Below are 13,110 nucleotides of genomic sequence, written 5' to 3'. Positions count from 1 at the left end.
TTATGAGGTACTTTGGCATCATTTCCTCCTATCCTCTCACCCTGTATAAGCTCTTCCTTTGACGTTACACAGGTTTAATAATTTATATATACTGTGGTTCATGGTCTGGGGATCACCAAGAGGCAGCATTGGTTCGCCATTAACCCCACACATTTTTATTAGTAAATTAATACTGATTGGGTCAACTTTAACATAGCTAACATTCCATCTGCACGGTTGAATCCCTCTTTGGAGAAGAGCAGTGTTACAAGGGCAGTAGATCACTTGGGGCCTGGAGAGCTGATGACCCATGTCCCTTCAGTGCATGGATCTGTTGGTTTTATCCTCCAAAACCCCTTGTTGTTCTGTGGGGCATGCAGACCCTGATGCTACATGAAACTCATATTGTTTGAAATCGTTCCCATGCATTATTTTCACAAAGGGGATGAGTTGGCCAATAATTGTCCCCTGGGTAGCCCCAATTAAGACCAAGTTAAGACATTCACAAGCTATTTTTATCAACCTGTCTCAGCCTGCTACAAGATTGTCCCCTAGAGGATATCCTCTTGTTCTGTTTTATATTACTCTAGTGATTGGCATCTACTAAGGCTGGGCAAACAGTCTGCAGAGAAAGGCACACAGAATGAATCGGGCTTTGTCTTGTTCAATTGCAAATATCAGCCAAGTGCTTGGACCGTTCATGACCAGGCTGCTGTTTGGGTTTCTGAATTCTGCCTACATTTCCCTCTGCTTCATTTCACCCCCTATCTCTTCACTGTTTTCTTTTGTAACCTCTCTCTTTTTCTCCTCCCCAGCTATGACAATGCAGTTCATAAGCCATCGGTTTCCTGATTATCATGATCCAACCATAGGTGAGTACAGATTGTTTTTTTCTTTATTCCATCCAATCTGGCTGCTTTATGAGATTTACTCTTAATCTGTACATGCTGGGATCCCTTTTCTATACTGGGACTCCGCTTGCAATTAGCAAGATGGGAATGGCAGGGCAGTGGCAACCACCTAACAATGCTTTGTGAAGTGCCTGGGAGTTATAACTCTCATATTGATAATGATATTTGTTTGATGGTCATTTGGCTGTGTCATGGTCATGTGATAGACAGTTGGTCCTGAAATGAGGGAGTATCATGTTGATGTTGATGTATGAGGATTCAGCCAACACTATTGGTGAACACATGTATGTGAGGTCATATTAATGCAAGAACCATAAACACTGCTACATGTAGGACAGACAGGATTGTCCATGACCACTGCAGGCTGTTGCATCCTTGCTTTGCAGTGTTCACCTTTTTCACATTAGGTCTTAATGCACCTGATTTCAAAGTGGTTAATAGTGGCATGCCATATCTGCCACCACCTTGCTCTGTCACCAATGGCACCAAACAATGTTGCATGCTGGTTCCCACACTCTTTTCCATCTTTTTTTCACATATTTTGATGGATGCATTTCAGGACATTGACAGAGGAATATTTATCCAGTTCTGCACTGATGGGAAGTTGTTCCCATCAGTTCCCATGCCCACATGAAAGAAGCAGATTTACTTATTAAGGTGCTTTTATTTGCTGATGACTGTGCACTCATTGCTCACTCAGTTGGTAATGTTCAATTTATAACTGATCACTCGTGCAGTCAATTGTTTTGGTTTCACAATCAGCCTGAAGAAAACTGAAGTATTGTACCAAAGAGTATCAGGTGATGCACATCTTTACCTAATTATTAAGATCAGCAATGTTCCTCTTGTGTCTGTGGTGAAGTTTTACTATCTGGGGAGTTTGCTATCACAGAATGCCACAATTGATGAAAACATTATCTAGCATATGACTAACCTAATTGCCTTCTATGATGAGATAACCAGCTCTGTGGATGAGGGGAAAGCAGTGGATGTGCTATTTCTGGACTTTAGCAAAGCTTTTGATACAGTCTCCCACAGTATTCTTGCCAGCAAGTTAAAGAAGTATGGGCTGGATGAATGGATGGTAAAGTGGATAGAAAACTGGCTAGACGGTCGGGCTCAACGGGTAATGATCAATGGTTCCATGTCTAGTTGGCAGCCGGTATCAAGTGGAGTGCCCCAAGGGTCGGTGCTGGGGCCGGTTTTATTCAATATCTTCATTAACGATCTGGAGGATGGTGTGGACTGCACCCTTAGCAAGTTTGCAGATGACACTAAACTGGGAGGAGTGGTTGATACGCTGGAGGGTAGGGATAGGATACAGAGGGACCTAGACAAATTAGAGGATTGGGCCAAAAGAAATCTGATGAGGTTCAACAAGGACAAGTGCAGAGTCCTGCACTTAGGACGAAAGAATCCCATGCACTGCTACAGACTAGGGACCGAATGGCTGGGCAGCAGTTCTGCAGAAAAGGACCTAGGGGTTACGGTGGACGAAAAGCTGAATATGAGTCAACAGTGTGCCCTTGTTGCCAAGAAGGCTAATGGCATTTTGGGTTGTATAAGTAGGGGCATTTCCAGCAGATCGAGGGATGTGATCATTCCCCTCTACTCAGCACTGGTGAGGCCTCATTTGGAGTACTGTGTCCAGTTTTGGGCCCCACACTACAAGAAGGATGTGGATAAATTGGAGAGAGTCCAGCGGAGAGCAACAAAAATAATTAGGGGGCTGGAGCACATGACTTATGAGGAGAGGCTGAGGGAACTGGGATTGTTTAGTCTGCAGAAGAGAAGACTGAGGGGGGATTTGATAGCTGCTTTCAACTACCTGAAAGGGGGTTCCAAAGAGGATGGATCTAGACTGTTCTCAGTGGTAGAAGATGACAGAACAAGGAGCAATGGTCTCAAGTTGCAGAGGGGGAGGTTTAGGTTGGACATTAGGAAAAACGTTTTCACTAGTAGGGTGGTGAAGAACTGGAATGGGTTACCTAGGGAGGTGGTGGAATCTCCTTCCTTAGAGGTTTTTAAGGTCAGGCTTGACAAAGCCCTGGCTGGGATGATTTAGTTGGGTTTGGTCCTGCTTTGAGCAGGGGGTTGGACTAGATGACCTCCTGAGGTCCTTTCCAACCCTGAGATTCTATGATTCTATATAGTCAAGGCCAGCTCTGCATTTATGATGCCAGTCCTGAAACTCTGTGAAAGAAAACTCTTTTACCAATAGGTAAGTGAAGCCATGAAATCTAATTAATACTTGCTATGTGTTAACAAGGGCAGAATTTGCTGGTGGAAAAGGCCCATTCAACATCCTGTATTATTCCATCAGGGGGAGAAAATGCTCAACCTCTATGTAAGGTCTTGCATCTGAAGAAGTGGGGGTTTTTTACCCACAAAAGCTTATGCCCAAATAAATCTGATAGTCTTTAAGGTGCCACTGGACTCCGTGTTGTTTTCAACCTCTATGGGTTGCTTTCTTATTTTCAAACCATTTCTTATCAAGATAAACATTGTTGCTGTTTTTATGAAAAAATAACTGTGAGTACTGGGTTTACTGCACTATAGATGCAGCATAGGGTCACACTCTCTTCTGGGTTAATTCTCCTGATGTCAATGGACTTATGTCAACAGAGAATTTGTCCTGTAATAAATAAAGGGTTGAAATTCATCCAGGAGAATACTTTCAAATCTATCATCTTTAGAAACTTGCATCTGTTTTAAGGATTACATTGTTGAGCCAGGGTGGGAAGGGACTGAGCAGGAAAAGAAGTCCAGGAGGACTTCTGGTTGATTCCACTGGATTTCCTCTTGGGGCTCAGAGAATGCATGAGCAGTAGGAGGAGCAGATCTGGTTGAAAGAGTGCAGCATGGGTTCCCTTCTGCGTGAGGAGTTAAGAGCTGCACACAGGGAAGCCACTTAGAGTGCATAGCGACAAGAAGTTTTACTGGACTTTCAAAATCCAGGATCTATGCTGCATAGTCTTGCATGCCATCTACTAGAATTTGAACTATTAACTGTTTATCAGTATAAAGAAATCTCTCTTTTCTAGAGCTCTCCTGTAACACCAGGCTAGTTTGAAGCAGGGTTGTACCAAGGCCACATCTTTGCCTCTTCCCTCCCCATATCTCTGTAAGAAAGCTAGCTGAACAGACAGTGCCTCCACTTCCCAGAAGGATTACACACAATGCAGCCCCATGTTTTCTGCTTATTGTTACTTTTAAATGATGTTTCCAATCACTGTTACAAATGTTCTGACTCTCATTACCCACTGGTTACTACTGTTTGGCTCTGAAGAGGTCAGGCATTGTTATAGATCTTAGAGGTACCACCTTTAAAAGGAGCAGTGAGTAATGAATGTAGACTTCTCTTTGGACATCCACTGGGTACATCCATCACCTCGGATTACCTTCACTGGACATTCTCTACTGACAGATGGCTGAAAGCACATGTTTATCTGGCTATAAAGAAGAAAGCATGAAAGCAGAAGCTTGGAAGTGTCCACTGGGAGTACTTCATTCCTTTCATTTTTAACTCTTTCCAGATCACTTCATTTCTTTGCTTTCTGGATAAAGGCAATAGCTAATAGTTTCTTTTGTTGGACAAGGGTTAAGTTTTCTCCTGTGTTATCCGGGTGAATCCTAAATATAATTAATGACAAGTTGAGTCTGTGAACCACACCCTACTAGGGTGAACAGGGATCTAGAAGGAAGTAAGGTCTCTCCTTGTTTGCAGCAATCAATGAGCTCTCAAAATGTTTCGGTCTGAGATGGCAGAGCTGTTGCCATTAGATCTTGTCTTGGGCTAAGAGCTCCCACATGTTGAGGTCAATTTTGCAAGATTGGAAGTTGGTCTTGTAATGGTTTGTAATGTTTGCTTGGTCTGCCCCTAAAACGAGTTCCAGTCTGCAATTCTTTGTAAAAGACTCTTTTCAGTATTCTAGTGTCAGACGTACAGACCACATGACTGCACCATCTCAGTTGCACTCTTACTATGAAAGCTTCAGTGCCTGTGATCTTGAGGCATTCAAGGACCTTGGTGTTTAGAATTAAATCTTGCCATTTAATTGCCATTATCCACCATAGATACCATAGGTGGAATTGGTCCAAGCAATTTAGATGGTGTTGATAAATAATCAACATATTGCAGCCATAGAGGAAAGCGGTAACGACAATAGCACTGTAAACATCAATTTTCATTCGCAGTTTCACAGCGTATTCAGTCCAGAGATGACACTGATGATTTCTGAAGGCCTCGCAGCCTGTGCCAATGAGCTTTGTAATTGCATCCCATGAAATGATACTGCCTAGGTCACAAAATTTGTCACCATTTTGAGTGGTACATCTTCGACGGACCCAACTGGACCATGACTTCTGTTATCTTCAGGCTGATTGTTAAACCAAAATATTTTTGGTTATCTGCAAAGCAGTCAGTGAGCAATTGAATGTCCCTGAGGTTATGGGCCAATAAAGCACAATCACCAACGAACAGTAATTTATGAATAATTGTCTTCATAACGTTTTTGTCTTTGCATGCAGGCAATAAGTCACCTCCATCCATACGGTATTGCATATAAATGCCACAACCAATGTTTCTGAATTCCTCTGTTAGAACATCAGCAAAACATGATGCTAAAGAACACTGGAGCAAAAACACAGCCTTGTTTTACTCCATTGGTGACAACAAAGGCATTTGAGAAGCAGCCTTGGTCAAGGACACCAAACTTGCAGATGTCTGTCCATAGGACATTTCAATTTACAGCGTCAAAGGCCCTAGTAAGGTCAAAAGAAACCACATATAGGGCTTAATAGTGCTCACAACATTTCTACTGACTTTGCTGAAATAATAAACTATTAGTAAATGTTGCTATTTTAATAGAGACTGTTTTTATATTTATAAATTATGCACCCAGCACAATATCTAGGACTTTTATGACCATTTAAAGAAAATCATGAAAAAAAGAACATGCCTATCAGCTCTAAAGAGAATTTAACTACAATAAACCAAAATGGGGGAAAGCTGGCGGGGAGAAGAGAACCATTATAGCCATTGAGAGCAATCAGTCATACACACACACTTATCTTTAAAATTAACTTGTCTATCACCTACCATATGTTTAACTGTGTATTGTCTTGTCATAATCCTAGTTTGTGGGCCTCTAGGCACTACCATAATATGAAAAATAATTATCAATAAAGAGATAGAAGAGATTATTATGTATTATATGTATCAAGGTAGCACTTTGAGGCCCCAGTCAGAATCAAGAACCCATTGTGCACAAACACATAAGAAGAGACAGTCACTATCCTAAAGAGATTACAATCTATATAGATAAGACATGGAGTGGGAAGGAAAATAGAGGAACAGAAAAATGAAATAACTTTCTAAAGGTTGCACAGCAAATCAATGGAAGACCTAGATATAGAACCAAGTACCCTAACCACTGGACCCCGCTGTCTCTCAAGACGTGCTGAGAAATGCTCAGCTTCTATTCCTGCTATGGAATATGTACTAAATGGAAAACAAAATAGTGAGAACTATTAGCACATCTGGGACCTTGAACTCTCTTAGGACCAAGCTCCCTGTTCAGCATATTCCAAACCAACTGGAAAGTGTACAGCTCACTAGTAAGTGGGGATTACAGGTCCCCCTCTGTTTCTGATCCACAAAGAATATGAGTAGTTACAACCCCCTCCCCCAACTACAGAGAACTGGCTCATTAGTTCAAGCTGTAACTGTCTATACCTTTAGCTGTGGATATCCCCAGTTCAATCCCTGGTGTGCTAGCCAAGAGTGCAGTTGTCAACAGTGCAACCAGAGACAAAATGAAAGAAATAATATATTGTCTGAATTGTAAGAGAATGCTAAAAAATTCCCATTAGGCTGTTCAGAAAACCAGCTACAGTTGTACCATGAACAATGGATAATATTAAAAGAGAGCAGCTCCTGAATTTAAAGGCTGACTAAACTGTTTGGTGCATTTGAATGTTTAATTTGTCATTATATTGGCCGAGAAAGAAATTTACAAATAAGACAGCATGGGATTGTTAAGAGTACATAAATGTAGTGACTGAAGAGACTAATTGACAGACCCTGAGGTGGTGTAAATCAGAACTCAGTGTAGCTACATAACATAAATGTATATGAGCTAATGAAGACCACAGTTGGTTAAAGAAAGGAGGGGTTACTTCAACTAATCTTAGCTCCCACCATATTTACTCCGATCCATCAGAAAGCCAAAGGTGAACAGATTTAGCTGTCAAGTATCAGAGGGGTAGCCGTGTTAGTCTGGATCTGTAAAAGCAACAAAGAATCCTGTGGCACCTTATAGACTAACAGACGTTTTGCAGCATGAGCTTTCGTGGGTGAATACCCACTTCTTCGGATGCAAGTGGTAGAAATTTCCAGGGGCAGGTTTATATATGCAAGCAAGAAGCAAGCTAGAGATAACGAGGTTAGTTCAATCAGGGAGGATGAGTCCCTGTTCTAGCAGTTGAGGTGTGAAAACCAAGGGAGGAGAAACTGGTTCTGTAATTGGCAAGCCATTCACAGTCTTTGTTTAATCCTGAGCTGATGGTGTCAAATTTGCAGATGAACTGGAGCTCAGCAGTTTCTCTTTGAAGTCTGGTCCTGAAGTTTTTTTGCTGCAGGATGGCCACCTTAAGATCTGCTATTGTGTGGCCAGGGAGGTTGAAGTGTTCTCCTACAGGTTTTTGTATATTGCCATTCCTAATATCTGATTTGTGTCCATTTATCCTTTTCCTTAGAGACTGTCCAGTTTGGCCGATGTACATAGCAGAGGGGCATTGCTGGCATAATTTAGCTGGATCCTCTTCATTTAAAACTCATGTGCACAGTCCAAACCAAACACAGATATAATCAGCTTAGGGAAATGCTTCCGTCAAGTGAACAATACACTACTTGGTACATGGCATGTGAGCCTAAGTAGCTTTAGGTTGCAAGATGAGTTACGGACCTTACAACAGATTTTTGCCCCAGATCCCTAAGTGGCCCCCTCAAGGATTGAGCTCACAACCCTGACTTTAGCAGGCCAATGCTCAAACCACTGAGTTATCCCTCCCCCGGGGTAACTATCCCTTGGGTGCCTCAAATTTTGAGAAACTAGCACACATGGCTGAAACTAGCACACTAAATTATCTCTCTCCACCTACTAGCTACCAGGTGCTGGACCACAGCACCCCATCTATCTAGGGTACATATATGGCCCCATATCACCAGCTATTTGAGCACTTCATGCTCATTCATGTATTTATCCTTATAACACTTCATAAGGTAGGAAAGTAGATAGGAATGGGTGGTCCAAAGAAGCTGAGGGCCTTGGCTAGGGTTGCACAGAGAGCTTGTGACTGAACAGGGCATTGAACCCAGGTTTTCAGCTAGTTTCATAACTACTAGACCATCCTTTCTCTGACAAGCTATGGGGTTACTACCATGACCTACTATGGATGGCCCCATTTCAGGCAGTTTTTGTGAACTCCTAGCCACCATCCATTTGTTACTATTTGGAAGTGCAGCCATTGCATACCATGCTTGCTTGCTGTGTATCTGCATGATCCCCTACAGGAAGTGTTTCTATTCCTATGCAATTTTTTGGCTTATTTATAGAATTTAGGACCCTTTTTGACCAGCTCTGGTGGACCTGTCCCTACATACTCATGATATTCTGTGATATTTTATACCACCACTGCAATTCCTTTGAAACTGGATCTAATCTCGTTTGTCTTTTGCTTCTGACCTCCTATCTTGTGATTGCAGACTCTGGCTCTGACTACTAGGTTTGGCTGCCATGACCTAACTGTGACAGGCTGGAGTTCTTGTGAGAATAGATTTTGCTGATGAGATATCCCGTTGTGACAGTCTGTACCCCTGTATTCACCTCTTGCACGCTATTGTAACAATCTTGGTGCAAGTATGCCTTGTGAGGTATCATTGGAAATCTCAGCTTTTGCCAGAAACTGGGAATGGGCAGCAGGGGATGGACCACTTGCTGATTACCTGTTCTGTTCATTCCCTCTGAAGCACCTGGCATTGGCACTTTCAGAAGACAGGATACTGGGCTAGACGGACATTTGGTCTGACCCAGTATGACCGTTCTTATGTTCTTAACTTGCTGGTCAATATTGTCCTGATAATATGTATGTGGCAACATCGTATGTAAATTTGTAAGATTCCTCTGTATGGTATAACTGAAACATGTTCCACGTCGTTTGTGGGGAGTGGCCACAAACCAGTTCCCCAGATACAAAAGGCAAGCGGACGCCTCAGCCAGCTGTCATCAAAATCAAATGGACTATCACCTGGTTAAGTGGCCACTCTGTGGCAGGAAAGAGGGTGTCAATTAAAAATCTACATCTTCACAACAAAACGTTTTGGGATTCCCGTCCACACAGACTTTCTGTCTCCTGAACCTCAGCTGGAGATGCTTCTTGAAGAAGAGAAAAAGCCATAAGAAGGGAGAGCAGATGCCCCAAATCATTCCTCCCTTTCTCTCTGCCCATGAACAAAGGAAACAAAGGAAGGGGAACAAAGGAAGGGGAGAGGGACCCTGACTGAAAGAAGTTCAGCCAGTAAGTTTGCTGAACCACGTGGTGAGGGAGACTTTGCTTTGAATCCATGTAGTTGTTAAATGAGGCATTAGTTGCATTTTACTTTTATTTTCTTGTAATGTATTCTAACTCTTAAACCTCATTACTTGTATTCACTTAAAATCTATCCTTTTGTAGTTAATACACATGTTTTATCTAAACCAGTGAAGTGTTTGGGAACCCCTACTTGAGATAAGAGGATTTGTGCATATCATTTTTGATGAATAAAATGATGGACTTTGTATGAGCTTGTATTGTGCAGGAGAGAGCTGGGCAATACAAGATATACATTTGGGGGGGAAGTCTGGGACTGGTTTGCTGGTGTTATTCTGCAGTGTAATCCGAATTCATACACTATTACTGGGAGTAGCTGCTGGAGGAGGTATAAGAGCAGACCAGGAGTGGTAGCTCTCACAGCAAAGCAGTGTAAAAGGCACCCCCAGTTGAAGAACTGAGGGGACAGCGTTATTCCTCAGTCCAGATTGTACCTTGGGTATGTCACACCCCGTATGCTTTGCTTTTAGTGAAACCAGAAATACCACAAGACAACTGGCAGGTCCCCTGCTGGTGTATATCAGGATAGCGCCACTAAAATCAATGAAGCTACAGTCTTTTACACAAGTTGAAAATCTGGCTCAATATTTTGTGTCACATTACGTTAGTTTAACTCCTAGTCACATCTGGAACAATTAAGTACCAAAAGAGTGTAAAATGAGAAATACCGAGGAATAAAATTAACAAACAGCTGTTTGACATAATCAACTAGGGAAGAATTATCTGATAACTACTGTGGCCTTTTCCCAATGGCCTGGGATTTGCTATGTCTAATATCCCTGCTGACGTCATCCAGGAATGTGGCTGGAACATTATGGAGCCAGTTGATAACTACTGTATTTATTGGTGCAAATTCAGACTTGAGTTAAGCAGGCAGTATCAGCTTAAGTAAATAGAATTATTCCTGGTCAGACAGAACTGTGTAGTTTCTAAGAATTGGCTTGATAGCTCTGGGGACACTGTATGAATGCAATTATTATTGTATTTGAAATCTCAGAAACCATTCACTCTCAGGCTTTGTCTACACTAGCACTTTTTGTCGGTAAAACTTTTGTTAGTCGGGGGTGTGTATTTTCACACTGCTGACCAACATACGTTTTACTGATAAAAGCACAGGTGTGGACAGCGCTATGTTGGCAGGAGGCACTCTCCCGCAGACATAGGTTTAAGGGTGGTTTAATTATGCTGGCGGGAGAGCTCTCTCTCGTCGGCAGAGACAGTGGCGCAGCTGCAGCGGCGCAACTTGTGCTGCTGTCAAATCTCTAGAGTAGACATAGCCTAACTTTGGGGAGAAAGTCCTTTGGTATAAAGTGGGAGGCTGCTAATTTATCCTAACTGGTTTTCCCATCATAGCATCTCTTTGTGCAGTTTGGGCTGTGTAATACCTATTGCTATGGAAGGGTGTGTTTGTGTGAGAGAGAAATTCTTTGCTTGTTGTCGCCCTTGATTCTGGATGAGACATACCCCCAAATCTGTGACAGGAGTCAAGTAATCTATTTTCAAGGCATACTAACCTACAGCTGTTAGACTTCAGTTACCAAAGTAGGCTTCCCCACCAACAGCGAAAACAAAACAGGCTAAATTCCTGTAAAAGTGCCATCAAATCACATCAAGTAGTCACTTTTGATTCATGGAAGGGTGCAGAAAATGCATTTCAAGCTAGGAAATTGGTATTGTTTTGGCTTGAAGTTGAAAACAAGCAAACTGCCAGATGGATTTTATTTTTTAATGTCATAAAACCCCAAATTTCTTGCCAAGGCCTTCCACATCATGGGCAGACATTTTCAAGACTAAGTTCCAAAATGCATATTGAAATCCCAGTCCTATAATTGTCTTGACACAGGCAGTCCTGTCTGCAGTGTCATTTGCTTCAGTTATCAGATTGGGACCCTATGTACTTCAGACTTATTCCAGCAAAGTGTTTAAGCACATATCTAACTGTAAGCATGTAAGTGGTCCCATTTACTCCAATTAGGTCTGTGGTCAGGTTAGGTATATGCTTAACTAACCTTCAAAAATCTGGCTAAATAGTGGAATCCAAAGTGACAATCATTTATTTGTGTTGACCAAAAAATAACACAATAGAATCCTATCAGTTGCCAGTAGTGTCTCTTCCCCTGCTAGTGAAGAGTTTATTCCAGATAGGAAAAAGCTGTTGTCACATCACTAGTGGACTACAGGCATTTGGCTTTTTTTCCTCCTTCATCACAATGCCCTGAGGAGATGGCTTTTCCATGACTATCAGTCCCCTGTGTTATGCTTTACTATTCAGAGATTATCAGAGTTATACCTTGTTTTTCTATGGTGATTCATCTCTATAGATATATGGCTATAACTGCATCTTGAAGTGTGAAGACAAAGTATTCCCCTTACAGGTGGACCTCAGCATTTTTGGATGATCCAGTGATATTTCTGAAATATCATTTAAGGTCTTGTTGAGCTTAGAAAATTTCATCTAGCACAGAGTGAAGCAGAATGCTTATTATATGGTGTTTCATTCACCATGTTACAAACATATGTTCCATGAGCTGCCCTAGCTACCAGCTAATTTTCAGACAATACTTATTTTGATTTCTACTAGGTTTTGACCTGGAAAGCCACAAATGGTTTTGGATATATCTACCCGAGATGATCTTTCCCATATATGATACAGTGGCAGTTGCAATCATAAGGGCATGAATATTTAGGAGTGAGGGTAATTACCCATTAGAACAATTTACCAAGGGTTGTGGTGGATTCTCCATCACAGGACACTTTTAAATCGAGATTGGATGTATTTTCTAAAAGAGATGCTCCAGTTCAAACAGGACTTATTTTGGGGAAGTTCAAGCTTGATGATCAAAATGGTCCCTTCTGGGCTTACACTCTGTCCTTTAGACCAATTGTGAGAAGGCTGGCTTCATTCTGAGATCCCAAGTTGAATTTACAATGCTAGAAGATAAAAATAAAAATATTTGCATAGAAAGCTGATCAAATATGCTATCATAGTCTTTGAGGAAATAAATACAGAACCCCGGGAGCTAAAAGTGCATGAGGTCATTTGTTTGAGTATTACCTGATAACACTGAAAATTATTAGGGGGCTGGGGCACATGACTTACCAGGAAAGGCTGAGGGAACTGGAGATATTTAATCTTCAGAAGAGACAAGTGAGGTGGGAGTTGATAGCAGCCTTCAACTACCTAAAGGGGGGTTCCAAAGAGGATGGAGCTAGGCTGTTCTCAGTGGTGGCAGATGACAGAAGAAGCAGCAATGGTCTCAAGTTGCAGTGGGGGAGTCTAGGTTGGATATTGGGAAATACTATTTCTCTAGGAGGGTGATGAAGCACTGGAATGGGTTACCAAGGGATGTGGTGGAATCTCCACCCTTAGAGGATTTTAAGGCCCAGCTTGACAAAGCCCTGGCTGGGATGATTTAGTTGGGGTTGGTCCTGCTTTGAGCAGTGGGTTGGACTAGATGACCTCCTGAGGCCTCTTCCAATCCTAATATTCTATGATTCTATGACAATGAGTCCATACTTCTAGGGACTACATCCTCAACAGAACAAACACCACCTTGGTACACAAGCA

The 13,110-nt window shown here is 42.0% G+C and overlaps 1 protein-coding gene across 4 annotated transcripts in view; it reads left to right on the top strand.

Moving 5' to 3' along the window:
• RIT2 (Ras like without CAAX 2) overlaps nucleotides 1–13,110 on the top strand; it is a 285,276-nt gene that overhangs the window by 101,312 nt on the left and 170,854 nt on the right. For all 4 annotated transcript variants that reach the window (XM_039544693.1, XM_039544694.1, XM_039544695.1 and 1 more), the window contains exon 2: nucleotides 795–851. In XM_039544693.1, coding sequence (XP_039400627.1) covers nucleotides 795–851 — 57 coding nt within the window. The remainder of the gene's footprint in view (nucleotides 1–794; nucleotides 852–13,110) is intronic.

This window comes from Mauremys reevesii, linkage group 6 (assembly GCF_016161935.1).
Source record: "Mauremys reevesii isolate NIE-2019 linkage group 6, ASM1616193v1, whole genome shotgun sequence".
NCBI lineage: Eukaryota > Metazoa > Chordata > Testudines > Geoemydidae > Mauremys > Mauremys reevesii.
This window is presented reverse-complemented; position numbering and strand designations above follow the sequence as displayed.